The sequence below is a fragment of the Merops nubicus genome, unplaced genomic scaffold, assembly GCF_000691845.1.
Source record: "Merops nubicus isolate BGI_N331 unplaced genomic scaffold, ASM69184v1 scaffold24152, whole genome shotgun sequence".
Classification (NCBI taxonomy): Eukaryota; Metazoa; Chordata; class Aves; order Coraciiformes; family Meropidae; genus Merops; species Merops nubicus.
The window spans coordinates 16,609-32,850 of record NW_008594637.1 but is presented as its reverse complement, the minus strand read 5'-3'; the positions used below and the strand labels follow the sequence as shown (position 1 = coordinate 32,850).

At 38.7% G+C, this 16,242-nt stretch overlaps 1 protein-coding gene across 1 annotated transcript; it reads left to right on the top strand.

Annotated features, from left to right (window-relative positions):
- Positions 1–856: 856 nt before the first annotated feature.
- Positions 857–15,501, top strand: HSD17B3 (hydroxysteroid (17-beta) dehydrogenase 3; the record flags this gene model as incomplete). Its single annotated transcript, XM_008935840.1, has 9 exons — positions 857–932; positions 7,542–7,649; positions 8,358–8,425; positions 9,326–9,361; positions 11,457–11,491; positions 12,513–12,594; positions 14,219–14,284; positions 14,557–14,706; positions 15,391–15,501. Coding segments are annotated over 9 exons (732 nt in total), but the record flags the coding sequence as incomplete, so codon positions are not given.
- Positions 15,502–16,242: the final 741 nt, after the last annotated feature.

Here is a 16,242-nt window from a genome sequence, read left to right as displayed (position 1 = left end):
CCCAGCCCCTGTAACCATGACACCTGGAGAAGAGAAGGCTCCATAAAGACCTATTGCATCCTTAGTGACTTATTGCATCCTTCCAGTATCTGAAGGGGGCCTACAAGAAAGCTGGGGAGGGACTATTTACAAGGGCTTGTAGTGATCAAATGAGAGGTAGCAGCTTTAAACTGCAAGAGGGTAGATTTAGATTAGAGGTGTGGAAGAAGTTCTCCACTCTGAGGGTGGTGAGACACTGGAACAGGTTGCTTAGGGAAGTTGTGGATGCTGCATTACTGAAGGTTGTAGATGCTCCATCACTGGATATGTTCAAGACCAGGTTGGGTGGGGCCTTGCACAACCTGGTGTAGTGGGAGGTGTCCCTGGTCATGGCAGAGGGTTTGGAACTAGATGATTTTTAAGGTCTATTCTAACCCATACCATCGTATGATTCTGTGATTCTGTATTTGCCTTCCAAATCTAAGTAGGAATAAAAACGTATTTCTGGGAAATACGTTGCTTTCACTCCCTGCAGACTTTCATTCATTTGAAAGTGGTTCGGTTTCTTTATTTTTGTTCATGTTATTGGTGTTTTGATTGTTGTCCAGCATTATTTTTCTTGTAAGGGTCCAAGATTATACAGTGAAGGAGATGTTTTGGAAGACTATTAGAAGATAACTATTGTTATCTCCCTGACAAAACTATTGTTTGGCTTGGGTTTAGTCTCTGCTGTTTACCCGTTAGGCAGGTGACAGGTAGCAAATGAGTGAAAGAAATTTTAAAAATCCATGATCGCTTTTGTGGCAAAACTGGAAAAAAATGAAATATTCATGTCACCTTACTATTACCTAACAGCCATTATATTCTTCTCTTGTAGCTGGCAAAACGTGGATTAAATGTAGTTATGATAAGCAGAACTCTTGAAAAACTGCAGCGAGTAGCCTCTGAAGTTGGTAAGTGTCTGTCTCCAAGTTACTTCCCATTTAGCAGGCTGGCTTGGCAGGGATCTGGAGGTGTCTTCCCTAGTTACAGTATCTCATACAGTAGGGCCCCAGGTATTGCTACAGGTATAGCCCTTGGTATTGCTCCAATACTGCAAATAATTTCTGGTACTGTGTTGCTTGAACCCTTCTAATCATGGATCATTTTTAAAAAACACATGCTGTCATTCAAACAGCACAATAGAATTAATTAACAAAGTGAGTGTGGGTTCTTTACCAGCTTCATCTACCCTTAAAATCAGTAAATATAGGCAACGGAGATTTAAAACTAGAGTTGTCGAAGGGATCTGTTAAACAGCTTATGCTTGGAAAACAAGATTACCTTTAGGGTAGTTCATGGAACATAGCAAAGGAAGGGTAAAAATGAAATCAAGGTACCTGTTTTGATTTCCTTCTTTGTATTCTGGGGTTTTGAGGGGGTTTTGTTTTGTTTTGGCTTTTTTTTGTTTGTTTCCATGAGGTTTTCAAGTCACATTTGGCTTCCAACAAAGGAGTTTAATAGTGTGTCTTTAGAATTAATGTTCCCTTTCTTTTCTTCAAAGGCAATTAGCCATTTACCCTGGGGAATGACTTGTTTAAATATGTTATTAGGATCTCTTTAGGAGTGAAATGAGTTTATATCCTCCATGAAGTTTAAAGATTGCTGTAATCAAGCTTGTTCTTACCACTGTCTCTTTTTCAATACATGGCTTCTTTCCAGCAGGTTCCTTGATTCACAGGTTCATGTCTTAAGCATGTATCACTCCAAGACTACACCTCTGTCAGAAAGGCTTGCCTTTAAGGAGACTTAGCAGCTGACTCCAATGGAATATCAGGTCTAGAACCTGCAGAGAGAACAATGCATTTCTGAGGGGCATGGCAGACTTGAAGTGGGTGAAAAAGTCTGTACCTTATGAACTTGCAGCTACCAAAGTCAAGGCTTGGATCCTGAAACTTTCTGTCCGCTTTCCCTCCCTTTTTATTCCAGAATGAAATTTGTTTTCCCTTGGGAAGCAAAGGGTATCAGAGGAGGAAAGCACCAACTCCCTGAATAGTCTCTATAAGCAGTTGTATCTGTGAAACCATTGTCATTATGGCCTACACTAGCCCCTCTTAAGTAAGCAGCCATAAAAAATAATTTCTGTGGGAATTAGGTCATCTCTGGTGTCATTGCTGAATTTCTTTGCAGATAAATGGTAAAGAAAGACAGTAATAGATAACTGAATAAAAAAAAGACTAAATTATTTTTATTGTTTCTCTGCATTGTAAATTATAATCAGAAGCAAAGAATGAAAACCATAAGATTCCTGAGACTAACACAGCTAAGAAAGGTAAAAAGTGGTGGAGATTAGAGATTACATACTGTAAATTCCTCTGCACTATGAGCTGTTGAAAAGCCATCCACTGACCACCTTCCTACTTGAGGCCATACTGTACTGAATTGTAGATTGTAGCAGCATGTAATTGAAGGACTTGGCAGGTCCTGGAGGGTACTGCTGAGACAGCCTACCCTGCAAACTCTGTTGCACCTCATGGAAAAGTGACCCGTGACTTTTTGCACACGAGGAAGCTTCACTGACAGCAGCAGAGCTGTCCGTTAATCCAGGGTGCAGGGGTATGGGTGCTGTCACTGACCTCAGGAGCTCAGGCTGTGCTGGTCAGGTTTCCATGTTATGTTCTGCTGGGTTGTGGGCATAAAGACTCTTCCCCAAAGATTGTTGAAATTGGTGGGAAATAACAGCGAGATCTTCCCATTGTTTTCTGTGGATTTTAGCTGAAACTCTGACTCATCTGTTATTTGTTGTGCCAGGTTGGAAATGAGTACGTAACAAGTAGATGGCACAAATAAAAGGAAAGAGAGTAAGATACAGTGATGAAAAGCATAGAGTATCTGACCTGGAGGGCACCAAGATCATCAGGAAGCTCTGAATGTGAGCTTATGTTAAAGCTTGGAAATGTTTCACTGATTCCAGTCTTCACACTCCGACTTTACTGAAGTTAAGCTGGATAGACATTGCAAAGAAGGAGAAGCTAAACTTACTGTGAAATCTGACCTAACACAATGAAAACAATAACAACGAAAACCAAAAATGAAGCAGAAACTTCACCAGAACATACTGTTTTCTAAATTTTCCCTCACTGACTTTTCCTCTCTAAACTTCTTAAACGAGCAGTATCTCACTTCAAGTGGCTATCATTACCCGGAACTAACATGCAAGGAGACTGAGGCGTAGAGAAAGAGTTTGTTGTAGGCTAAGTAACCTTGCTGTGGGACTGGACACATTTCTCGTTTCCTTTTTTGTAACAGCTACACCATATATCTTTTTGCACTCAGTTGGACACTATAATTAAAAGACTTGCTTCCCGTTTCAAAGGGATTATGTTATTTGCTTAATCATACTGTCATACTGGAAAAATATAAAAGAGACTAAACTGTAGGTAATTTCAGAGACCTCAGTGTTTGGGTTTCCAAGTGCTGTGGGCCACAGGTGTGCCTGAGAAAAGCTCTCAGAGCTGGAGCAGTCAGAAATCCACTGGAAGAAAAGTAAGAAAAACATTTCTCTAAAGAAACACTGGAATTAAAAAAAACACATTCCCATCCATTCAGACTGGAGAGCTCTTTTGGAAGGAGATAAAAGATAACAAAATAAATCATGTAACGGGAAGATAGGACCATTACACCAGGTATATCGTTCATTTAACACATGTAATACTGTGTGGGTGAAATATTGCCCAAACATGCAACCAGGAGGTTAGAAATGATGGAATTTTGTTAACCACACTCCTTTTTTTATTTCTTCTGCCTACATTCCTTAAGCAAGGTGTACTAGCAGAGATAGGTCCTGATTGAAAAGTTATATCTTAGGATCTGTTTATATCACCAAGGTCTGTACTGTTTGGCTGTTAATGCTACACAAACAAACAAACAAACAAACAAAAAAGCACCACTTCTGTAAGACATAAATTTATTCACAGCAGGGATGGTCAGGGTTTTTGGGGTTGGTTATTTTGCGGGTCTTGAGCTTGTTTTGTTTTGTTTTGTTTTGTTTTGTTTTTTAGAAGAAATAAATCTGTATTTGAGGTAAGAGAAGGTGTGTGTGATCCTCAGAAAGCAGTAGAAAATACAGCTGTACCAGTTTAGACTGCCTGAGGGTGTAGTTAATGAATTTGCATTTGGTGATGCAGGAAGTCGTTTATCCACTGCTCCCTCCTGAAATTATGCCTGTTAATACAGAATAAAGCAGTCAATAAAAATCACCCCACACAGTCAAGGACCAAATGTGCCTTGCACTCTCCAAGACCTCTGAATGTGCTAATTCATTTAGCTGTCCCCCTTGCTACAGGTTCATTTTCTGGTTTGCTATACTGTGTCCTCTGCTTCTCATCCTTCCTGCTCCAAGAGCTAAGCAGGTAACAAGCTGAGATCACTGACTAGGAGAAAATGACTCTCGCCTTGCACATCCTTCCTTTGTTGTCAAAGGCTGTTAAAAATGCCTGTTATGTCTTGCTGATCCCTTGAGGATAAAGTGTTATTGCTCTGGACTGTTTTCCCAACATGTGCTACTACACAACAGAGTACTTAATGGTCTTGACGAATTTTTTTGAGTGCTCTGGCCTCTACTAGCAATTCCCATGTGTTTTTTTTTTTTGTCACTGAGTTTGTGTTCTTTGGTATCTTCTGTCATCTTTTGCGGTTCTGCTCTTACCCTCATTCTTTTTATTTCTTCTCTATTGTAATGTTATTTTTGAAACTGAGTTATCTTATATCTCTGAGGAGATATATTTCTCCAAAAGACTTGAAATGTAGCCAGAACTTTTGCTTTCAAATCTATCAGAACTTTTTCTATTTTTCCCATCTTAAATATTTTTTTTTACCTCTTCCTGTTGTTACAATAACTTCTCATTTTGCTCTCCACTCTGCAAATTTCCACTGAATATGTATGCCATCTTAGACTGATTGTTTTTCTCTTCATATTCAAATTTCTCTGTGATACTTCTAAAGGATTTCTTCTTTCTACGCAGATCAGTTCTTGCATCACACAGGCATTCATTTTGCTGCCGCAGGTTTTCAGAAGATCTTCATAACTCTTTAAACAGAGAGTTTCTGCCAGACTGTATGCCCTAACCAGCTTCATGCTTCATCCTGATTAATCCTCTTGGTAAATTTCAAAAGGCAGCACATTATCCTATCTGGCAAGTGGGATTCCCAAGTGGTCTGAGGTCAGAAGGAGTAAGATATATCCTTCTTCGTGATATGTTTTGTAACACGTCAGATTAAAGAATTCAGTTCAAGTTTTTAATTTTCCCTAATTAATTTTCTTTTCATTTTTAAAAAAGGCAATAACCTGTCCTGATGTTTGGAAACTTAGACTTTTTGCTTCTGGCACACTTAAATCTTTTGAAAAGAGTTGGAATGGCTTGTGTCTTCCAAGACTGTCATAAATCTTTGCCACAGAGAGGGAGAGACATAAGAAACATTGGAAATAATTTTTTGGCCCTCTCCTTTGCAGAATTGTTATCATTTTCTGAAGAGCTATCCCTGGATAATTCATTTATCAGTATGATAGTTTTATTGGTTTTTAATATATTGTTTTATTCTTAAATGAGACAGAGGAAAGCCATCTGGAGTACCTGTTTGTTGGCTGACAGTGCTGGTTGCAGCAGCACAGTTCTGTACAGACAAGGGGATGCAGAGAAAGTCCAAATGGTTTGTTTGATCCTCATTTTTATGTTGCTCTAGTTTTGGCTGCCCTTCTGATTGCCTGCAAGAAAGACGGCCACAAGTCACTACACTTTTTAAGACCATTTCGTTTTGTTTATAGAGCTCTTCTGTCAGAAGGTCACTGTAGGTGTCTGCTCCAGCTGTTGCTCTGCTCTTTCCCACTCGCTGCATTTACACTCACAATGTCCTTTGCTTTATAGCTGTAACATTCCCGCAGCCTTGGACCACAAGGGGGTCATTTGCCACTAGAGTTGCTTTTATAGGTTGAAGGTTCAAAGGGTGTTTCGTTCCTTTCATACACAGCAGCTTGGAAAGGGGGCAAGAAAGATGGCACTCCTTCCTCCTTTTTTCTGTCATGGAGACAGATGTCCTCAAAGAGAACACGAGATGCACCCTGCATTTCAGATCTGGAGTCAGCACATTTGCTGTTTCCTCAGACTGCTTGCATTACTAGAGCAGTGTAAGGTGGTTGAGACTTGCAGCATATCAAGGGGCAAAGAGGAATAACTGTGAGGGAACAACTTTCTCATCTTCTAATGGAGGCTCTGTTTTGTTGAAGACTGGCCTGCTGGACCAAAAGCCAGCTTTCTGCTAGCCTTGCTCTCCTGTGGGAGCTGATGCAAGCCCTCTTCTTAAGTTCTGAATGTACACCAAGGGGATGGGGCAAGATTTCTGGTTAGAAATCAGTGAGACTTAATTCCTGTTCAAGGCAATGCTCTCTGTCACCTGTATGATAGTCAGGCTCCAAACAAGCAGAGGCAGTTTCCCAAACTGGACCCGAAGCAGGCTTTCTGCCATCCATTTGCACCTGAATACCTGCCACGTGCAGAGAGTCTGCAATCCAGTCATCTACTTATGTTCCCAAGCTTTCCCTGTCACTTTTTCAGCAAACTTCATCTGGATTTCAGGTTGCTCATAAAACTTGAAAGCAGGTTTAGTAACAAGAATTTACAATGTGAACATCTAGTTACAAGAGACCTTACTGGGCCCCTTTAAAGGAGAAGCTTGTCTTTAAAAATGAGTAAATAACAGCCTCTACGTCATTTTCTCATGAAACTTCATTGAATATATGAACAGCAATAAATCGACCTCTGAGAAAAATGTTAATGTACAGCGGGGCTCCACTCCAGCTTAGCAATGACACTGGACAAGCCACACATATTTCCCTTTCCTTTCTGTGTAATTTGACCGTGTAAAATTTAAGCTATAATTTCCCTAAAATGCCTCTTAGTCCTGCAAAATCATGGGGAAAGTTTAGTCTACAGGAATGCAAATGTCAAAACAGGAGAGGAATTTTTTGAAAGTAGTGCACAAAATACTGTGTCACATCCAGCCCTATTTTCCTCTCCTCCTGCATAAGAAGATAAGTGCTGTGTGTTAAAATGTTCACCTAGTGCATGAAAATGCTTTCAAAACATTCTGCAAAACTGGCTTACGTAGAGAACCTGGCACCCACATTCACTTGTCTAATGTACGCCGACAGCATTCAGTACGATAACCAGGGAGAGAAGTCCTGTATTGTTTATTTCTGGTTTGTTTTTTATTTTCCTTACTGAAGGACCAAATGCTGTTTAGATTTTGTGAGGCAGCTTCCACTGATTACAGGGCATAAATTCATCCTGTATCTGCTAGGCCATTTCCCTGAAAACAACTGGGTACGGTGTTTTGCTTGTGTTGTAGTATTTCTTGAGGTAAGAAAGCTGAAATGATTGCCTACTGCACGGTGGACATTACTAAATGAGACATCTGATAGTTTCCCTCATTACTTAGTTACAGCTCTCCTGCCTTCTAGGTAGATGAAAAGGAGTCTTTTGTTGTGTTTTTTTGTTGTTGTTTGTTTTTTTTTTCCTTGATTATAGAGCAGACCACAGGTCGAAAGGTGAAGGTTATACAAGCTGATTTCACAAAAAATTCAATATATGAGAACATTGAAAAACATCTGCAAGGCTTGGATGTTGGTGTTCTGGGTGAGTCATTTAAGTCTGTTAATTGAAGAATGTTTTATGGATGCAGTGTATTAAACAGAAAATTGTATAAATGATTTGTCATAACAACTTGTTTGCCAATACCTAAAGCATATAGCTACCTAGTGCATTTGGGCATTGCTTCTCATAAACAAGTTTTAAAAGTGAATTAGGATTCTCCAAAGTCTTCCTGTTTCTCTGTACAGTGGCTTCTTTACTGTGAAATCTCGTCTGCCACTTTATAAGCAGCATGCAGCTTGTAGGGTGACTTCTTCCCTGTTTGGCCTCCAGGAATTAATTTTCACTATTGATTGTTTTACTGCTATGTTCAGTTCTTACATTCAATCTGAAATAAGCCTGTGGCTAGCACTAATTGGCATGATCCACACAGCAACAATGAAAACGTTTTTTTGAGAAAGCTTTTTTTTTTTTTTTAAGAAATTCATCCTTTTAATAGTGACACAAATGAAACAGCAACCACATAACACAAACAAACAAAGCACCAAATTGTAGCAACAGACTTGTTTTGGGTTCCCTGAAATCAGCACTGGTGAATATTGATGACTTCAGTGAGAACAAAACTTGATGCTAAACAGCATTTCTCTTCACATACAGCTCAAAAGCTTCTGGGTCTCAAGGAGAAGCCATTTGTTTAGCTAACTATGCACTTTGTTTAGACTTGCTTCTTATCATTATATTTCCTTTGATTAGTTAACAATGTTGGAATGCTTCATAGTCCTCTTCCATGCCGTTTCCTTGATGGACCAGACATAGATGAGGTAGGATTACTCTGTGGGTTTCTACTTCCAATACAACAATGAGGAATTGTAATTCTATTTAAGAAGGTACACATTCTGCCCCTGCTACTATCAGTGCATGTTTAACTATTCAATTGAGTGAGAAATGAACTGGGCCTAAAGAAGCATATTTTCTTTTGTTTTTTTATAAAGCTCAGAAGAGCTTGCAAGAGAAGAAGGATAGCAGATCTCAGCTAAACTGCAGCAAGCACCCAACAACAGAGGGGAGAGCACGACTGGTCTGGCTGTAGCAGGGATCAGCAGTCTCTCTGGCTTACTCCTTCCCTGTAATATTATGGGGCCACAGCTGAAGTGTTGGGTTCTTGGTAGTATTATTAAATTTTCTTTGGAACACATTTGTTTGGCTTAAATATGTGGAAAAAATAAGCCTCATTTAAACACAGTTTACTTTTTAAATTTTGACAAGTGATCAAGCCTTTCATTGCCTTATTTGTGTTTGCTTGCTGGTGGTGGGAGGGTATATCTAAGTGGCAGTGCTTTTGCCACACAGACCATCTGCCTCTGTCACCGAGAGCCACTCAGTCAGTCTCTGCTTGGCACCTCTGTGACATCTTGCGTGCATCCAGCTTGGTCTGCTAGTGCCATCACTGCCTGGACAGCAGGCTTCCAGGTTTGGCTGGGTGAAACAGGGGCACGGAATCAAAGGAATGTAAAGCAGGTTTGAAATGAAATGAATCAGGACTTACCTGCCCTTCAGTATCCCGTATCGCAGGTATAGTCAGTGACAATACAAGCCAAGCTGAACAGCTCTAAAAGCAACTGCCTTCCGACAAAGCTTTTCAGTTGGAATTGCTTCATTGCCTGGGTAATCTACAAACTCTGAAGTTAAGTATGAGTTCACTGTTTTCTTGCTTCTTGCAGGACCTTATTAACTGCAACATTATTTCTGTTACAAAGGTATGTGACGCTCACATCTGTGTCACTCTATAGTGTAACTTACTGGAAAAAAAATAGTTCCACACATGAGTGACCAACTAACCTTCCTGTGTATTTTCATTTAATTTATAAGCAGATAGTAATTTTCAGTAGGAAATCAGCAATATTTTAAGGCCTCCTTTATTTAGTGCATATGAAATATTTTGATCAGAGCTGAGTGGAAACATTTTAACATAGTTGCTAGGTTGAGATACATGATTACACTGCAGCTGAAACATTTTGGAAAAACATATTTGGTTTGGTAAACAGGCAGATGTGTTTCAGTATCAAAGTCTTCAGGACAGAAAGCTCTGCCTTTTGGCGCTTCTGTTCTGCAGAAATATTTTTGTATCAGTGCAGGACAGAAACTTAGGGAGCTGACTCTGAATTCTGTATTGTTACATCTTGGTGCTAATTTTGGTTGGCTGCTCCCCTTACAAGAAGACTAAGTATTTCATGCTTTCCACCTCTGATTAAGATTTGTATTGCTCTGCTGTTTGCAAGCAGCATATTAACGTGAACAAGAGCTTGGTAGTTCATCTCAACCTTGGCTGATGTCTTTCTAAACATGACATGAAAATTATCAACACATGTTCTTCTTTCTTTGGCTAGCAAAATCTACATCCCAAATCTTTACTGCTGTTTAATGACTTCAGACACTGAATCATGTAATATTACTCAGTTGAAACAAATTCTTTCACAAAGTATTTTGGTGAGCTTTCTGCTCCTTGGTTTTATTCTATGTCAAAAGAACAGAAATATCTGCAATATTGGAATGCTGTGTATATATGCCTCACAAAAACAGGCAAGCATTTTGTATCCTCTCAGCCTGGATACAAGAGGTTTCTCCCTTTATATTTTCCCACCTTACCTTACACATACCTTAGAATCAACCTCTTCTGCTTTACCAGGGTCTGGACATCCCTTCCCCCCACTGCTGCAATGATGTCCTTTTCAGCCTTTCATGAACATTCACCTTCCTTCAAAATACAGAGAGGAAAACATGCTCCTAACCAGCATTTCTATGATCAGGTCCAAATAATCTTTAAGTCTGTTTGCTTCTTTTTCTCCCCACTCCCTGCCTTGATTAATGCTAGGATCCTCCTCCGTTCTTCTTACAGTGGGTTGCCCAAGCTCCTGCTATTCCTGGAGCTCCCACAGATGTCAACAAGATTTTTCAGCACTGCAAAAAGCACTGCAAAAGTGTATTTTCCACTTTACCTGGAAATTCCCCTTCACCCAAGCTGATGTGACCCGTCTATGTTGTCATCCTTTCTAAAAACAAACCTTGTGAAACCTCCACCCTGCTCCTACTATCCTGTTGTGCACAATGACACTACTGAAAAAGCAGGAAATTAGTAAGGATTGAATTAGGTTGCATCATTCGTTTGCACTGCTTTTTATTAATGCCTTTTACAAGTTAGGTCACACTCTTATCATGAGAAGACTCATAGATGATGCATGCTTTTATAAGGGGCTGATAGGGACTCAGGCTATCAATAATACTCTTCAAATACATCACACAGAAGCAGATTTCTTACCTAAAAATTGATTTAATTGCACTTAAAAAATAGTTAATGTGACGAAGTCTGTTGTTAAAATAAGAATGAATTATTAAATAATTAACATAATAACAGATCCCAAATCTCTTTTTGGTAGCAGGGAAAAAAAAAAAAAAGTCATCTTGTTATGATTTTCTGCTACTTCTGGTACAGGCAGAGCCAGAAGTGAAAATGCAAAACCATCATGAAGTTGACTTTTTCCTTACATTTGTGATTTAGTTTTGAAGAATAGTGATATTCAGATACTGTTAGAAAGCTTTGGATAAGCATAACACTTTCACTACTTAGAAAACTAACCTTTGGAATTTTTTGAGGATTCAGATAATTTGCAGGCCATTAGCATTTCTAAATTGTATTGCAAAACTTTGTATGGGCTGCAGTTTAGCTGTTCGAACTATATACGTGTGGCTGGGGCTTAGAGCAAGTGGTAAATCTTGTGTATAAAACAAGATAGTTGAAAAACGCGATCAGAAGGAGGAAGAATGGATATAATTCTTAACGTATTTGCTTTACAGATGACAAAAATAATTTTGAAGCAAATGGAGCAGAGGTAAAAATATTTTTTTTTCTACAAGTTCCTATAGCTTTTAGCAGCTACCTCAAGTTTATTCAGTAGTAAATGTGCTTTTTCGTGATTAACTTCCACACTTTACACTATGCCAATCCGTAAGATTTTTTTCTGTTGCTGTTAGTGCTGTGTGAATGCATAAGAACTGCCACAAACTGCCAGCCAACTGTAGAACAAGACAGAAAATATAAAGTACAGGTCTGTGTCCAGTTAAAACCTGCAGATGTTGCAGAAATAAAATGGCATGAGATGACTCTTGTTAGGCAAGAAACAGCATTTGAATATATTATGTTCTTCTAAGAGTGGTGGCTATGCTTGGAATAATACTTTTCAAGGTCTGGAAGTACCTGTACTACCTCAGAGAGATCAATTCAGCTATACAATTAGGGATCCCTTTTCTCCTTTTAATGCAATGTGTCCTTTAGACATGGGGGTCCTTAAAATAGAAGTTAAAGTCTTTAGCTGAAATTTCTAGAAAACATAGTTAACTACTGCATTTTAGAGGCCAGTGCATGCTTTTTTGTTTTGGGAACAAAATAAGCTCTTTCTGTTTAATTGTTTTGGTTTGGTTCTTCCCTTGTTCTTGATGAAATAGTTGTTTTTAGTGATTTGTACAGGGAGTTGTGAATAGGGAAGCTGAAAGAACACAGGAAAAAGAATGCACTGGCTAATGAGCAAAGGGCACCTACCAGTTATTTAGAAGCATAAAATCTTTCCTCTGATGGCATTTTTTGCTCTGTTAGATGTACAATAGAGTGTACAATATCGCTATGGTTCTGGTTGCACTGTGCATTTAAATTTCACTTATGACATTATTCCTAGCTGTTTTAGACTTAATTGCACCTAACTAAGCCATAAAAATTGAGTCTTTTGAAAGTGTAGTCTACAATATAATAGAGGAGCTATGCCTTCTGGGATAGAAAAGTTGTTTTCCCCTTGTGCAGCCTTTTACTATAATACTTTCAAATGTAAACTGAATGCAACTGTTTAAATGAAATTTCAGACAGAAAGGTCTTATCCTGAACCTGTCTTCTGGTCTGGGTACTTTCCCTTGTCCGTTATACACAATGTACTCAGCTTCTAAGGTAAGTCTTCCACATTACTTTATAAAGAAATCCCCATCAAGTGTTTACCAAAGTGTTTGTCTCAGCAGTTCAAGGCCAGGTGTTCAGGACCTGAATCAGTGTTGCTCCACTGAAATAATGAAGTAATGTAAATTAACACTAGCTCAGCACTTAAGAGTCAGGGAAGCTGTGTAAATGAGATCCAGCTGAAGGTATGTCTGGTGATTGGAATGCTTTTGCCCTTGATTAAATAGCATTATACCAGTGCTCACAATCTGTCCCCATTCCAGGAAGTGACAACTTTTACCAGTCTGGCTTAGCTAGTTTACTCGAAACTGTAGATGTGCAATAGTGCAAGATTTTGATTATGGAACCAAGAATAAAATTCCAGGTGGTAAAATCACCTGGATGTTGAGTTGCCTAACTTCACAGACTGCAGTTTGAAATTTTTCTCTGAGTTAGAACTCCAGAGCTTATAAAAGTGAGAAGTGAATAATTTTTAATAGAACTCCAGAAGCAACTTGCTCAGTTCAGGTTTGCTTCAAATGAAGAATTCTAACAATATTTGCTTGAATATAGCTGAAGTTCAGCTTGGTAATAAAAAGCTAGTTATTCTTGTTAAGAAAGTCTGGCTTTCCATTTCCTTTTTCTCTTTTTATTGTAAGTTTCTCATTACTCAAAACTCAAACTACATTCAAACCAGACAATTTTAGTTTCTTGAAAAAATTTAGTGAACATTATTCAAAGTGGTATGGTACATTGGTTGTATTCTATTATTTTTTTTATTCTTTTACCTTTGTTTCTGTTTAAATGGACTGTTTTTTTGCAATGCCCTGAAAGGAAACTATATTAATTGTCATAAAATATCACAACACTATTGGTGTTCAAAGGCTTGTCAAATTATGGCTTTGAAACACTGTAATTTTTTTCTCATTAGTAGGTCTTTTATATTTCTCATTAGAGAAGAGTGATCCAACATTGTTGAGTTTCTGAATATTTCTCAAAGATCTAACTCCTAAAATCAGTCTTGAAAGACACTCAAATTTTACACAAAGAAGTATACATGTTCTTTGTGGTGTAGAGAAGCACTAGGAAGATAAACCTGAAAGGCTGCAGCTACAACTGCCCCCCAGGTTCTCAGATCCTGACTTTGAAAATTCTAATTCTCCACTGTGCTAACAGGCATACCCTGAAGGCGTGATTTGTGTTCCACTCCCCTTCCCATTGCAAGAGAAACAGCAGCGTAAGCATTGCGTTGGGAGGGTAGGTGTGAGCCAGAGGTGGGTTCCATGTGGCACAACAACTGGAATAAATGGGACTCGGGTATTTTTATCTCTGCATTTTCATGTATGTGACGAAGTTGCCATCCAGCCTGCAGCAGCACTTGTTTCGTGTCTGGCTTTGGCCAGTGCCGTGTTCCATCTTTCCTAGTGCAGGTGAAGGGTCAGTCTTGCCATTGCTTGTGTGCCCCATCAGACACTGCATCTTGAAATGTTAATTTCTATGGTTTTCACCACTGCACTCTGCCTTAGGTTGTATGATGGTTGGCCATTTTCGTTAAGGACCTGTTCATGCATATTTATGAGCACATGTGAAAGTACTTAATTTCCTATGCTAATACTATTTTGGTTTATTATTTTTCTAGGCTTTTATAAGCACTTTCTCCAAAGCACTACAAGCAGAGTATAAAGCAAAGGGAATTATCATACAGGTGATGCTATTTCTTCCCGTATGTGCCGTCATTTTAGCAAATTTGTCAAGAATATCGGAGATATGTTTGTGTGTGACTGCTGGGTGACCCTGTCAAAGCTCTGTCTCCTCCCTTTGTGTAGCTTTTTGCCTTATTCCACCATAGTACCATTACTTATTCCACATACACAAATACCTATTAGAATTTGTCAGATGCTGTGGGGTTCTGCAGAATGAATTGCTTTATGTAAATGTTAGATGGCATTACACTGTGACTATGATTTCTTACTTTAGGTAGTGGCTCCTTACGGGATTTCTACTCCAATGACAATGTACCAAAAACCCGGCCTTATTACAAAGAAAGCAGAAGAGTTTGTTCGTGAATCACTGGATTATGTCACCTTTGGAGATGAGATTTTTGGATGTTTAGCCCATGAAATGCTGGTAATTGAATTTGATAGCATGTAAACAGGTCCCAAAGGCTGAACCCAGGCTGTCTGGGCTCAGCAGGTTCTTTTGACTGATTTCAGATATCTTAAGGTTGGACACCAAATGACAAATGATGCATAGGTTGATAAGGTTACTATGGCACCAGTAAACTATGAAGGGACAAATATACAAGTAAAGCATAGTGGTATCAGCACAGTGTGGCTTTCTCCATTTTTGTGTCTTGAGTTGATTTCTGATTATCTGATTAATCTTTATCCTTACTCTAGCCGCCTGTTTTCAGGATGGTATTAGGAATATTTCTGAGACCCCTTACTCCCTATAGAAATTGGCCAGCAGATTCAGAAGGTATTAGTGGGGAAGGGGAAGGAGATAAAAACAGACTGTGCTATCACATAAACACAATTTCCTTAGGATACCAAGGTAACAAAATAGAATAAATATTTATGTATGGCAGCTGATAACAATTAGCGTTAAATTAAATTATAGGGAAGAGAACAAACTTGCTGAAAACTGACAGGAATTAATGTTTCCCTCTAAAATAAATATGCATACTGAAAGTATAAAGTAAAAGATTTTATTTACTGTTTTTTGTGACCTTTCTGAAAACTTGTTTAATTTATTTCAAAAGGTTCCTATCACCATTTGACTTTGTATTATTTTTGCTTGATTATTCTGAAGGCATGTGTCCTGCAGTTCATTCCTTTGTGGGTCTTCCACAGTAACAGAGTTCAAGAAGCTGTCCTGCATGTATTCACTGGTTATCTGAAGAAGAGGTGGAGGAACCCATAACAGAGTCATTTTTTTTCGGAAGAGATGCAATGGGAATCCCCAGCAGGAGGGATTTTATTGTGTACCTGTGTGTGTGAATGTGGAAGGAGTCAAATCAGTTTGAGCTACAACTCCATCCAAATCACCTATCAAGTGATAAGTGATTTGATCTGATGCATCTATTAAGTAAACTCATCCCTATCCATTTCCAACAACTATAACATTTGCTAGTGCTTTTCTAGTGATTTCTGTGGTCCTTATTTAGTTTCTAAGAATTTTATGTTACTATTTTAATATAAGCTTGGAGGCCGCAAGTATTTATACTTATTTGATGTTCATGAATAAAAAAATTAATATGCTTGATTTCCAAATTTGTTCACAATGTATTTTGATGCTTTCAGTGAGTGTCTTGTGTCTTGGTTTCTTCTGAAAGGTCAAGGGGTCTGCAAGAAGAAAAAAGAAAAAAAAAAATCTTTCAGGGTGTAGAGTACACACTGGACCTTTGGAAGTCTGCAACCATAAAAATTGTATTTCTGTCTGGAGTCTGTGAATTACTTCATCGTCTGCAATATCTGACAGGGGCTGGAGGAGGCAGGAGCATAGGCAAAAAGGTTTACAAGTAATTCTGCATTGCTAGATAAATTCAGAAGGCAGGCCTTTTTGATTGTAGATACCTGTGAAGATCATACTGGATGCTATTAAAAAGCATTTCAAGGATAATGCCATTGTCATGCACAGTTAACATGAGTTCACAAAGGAGAA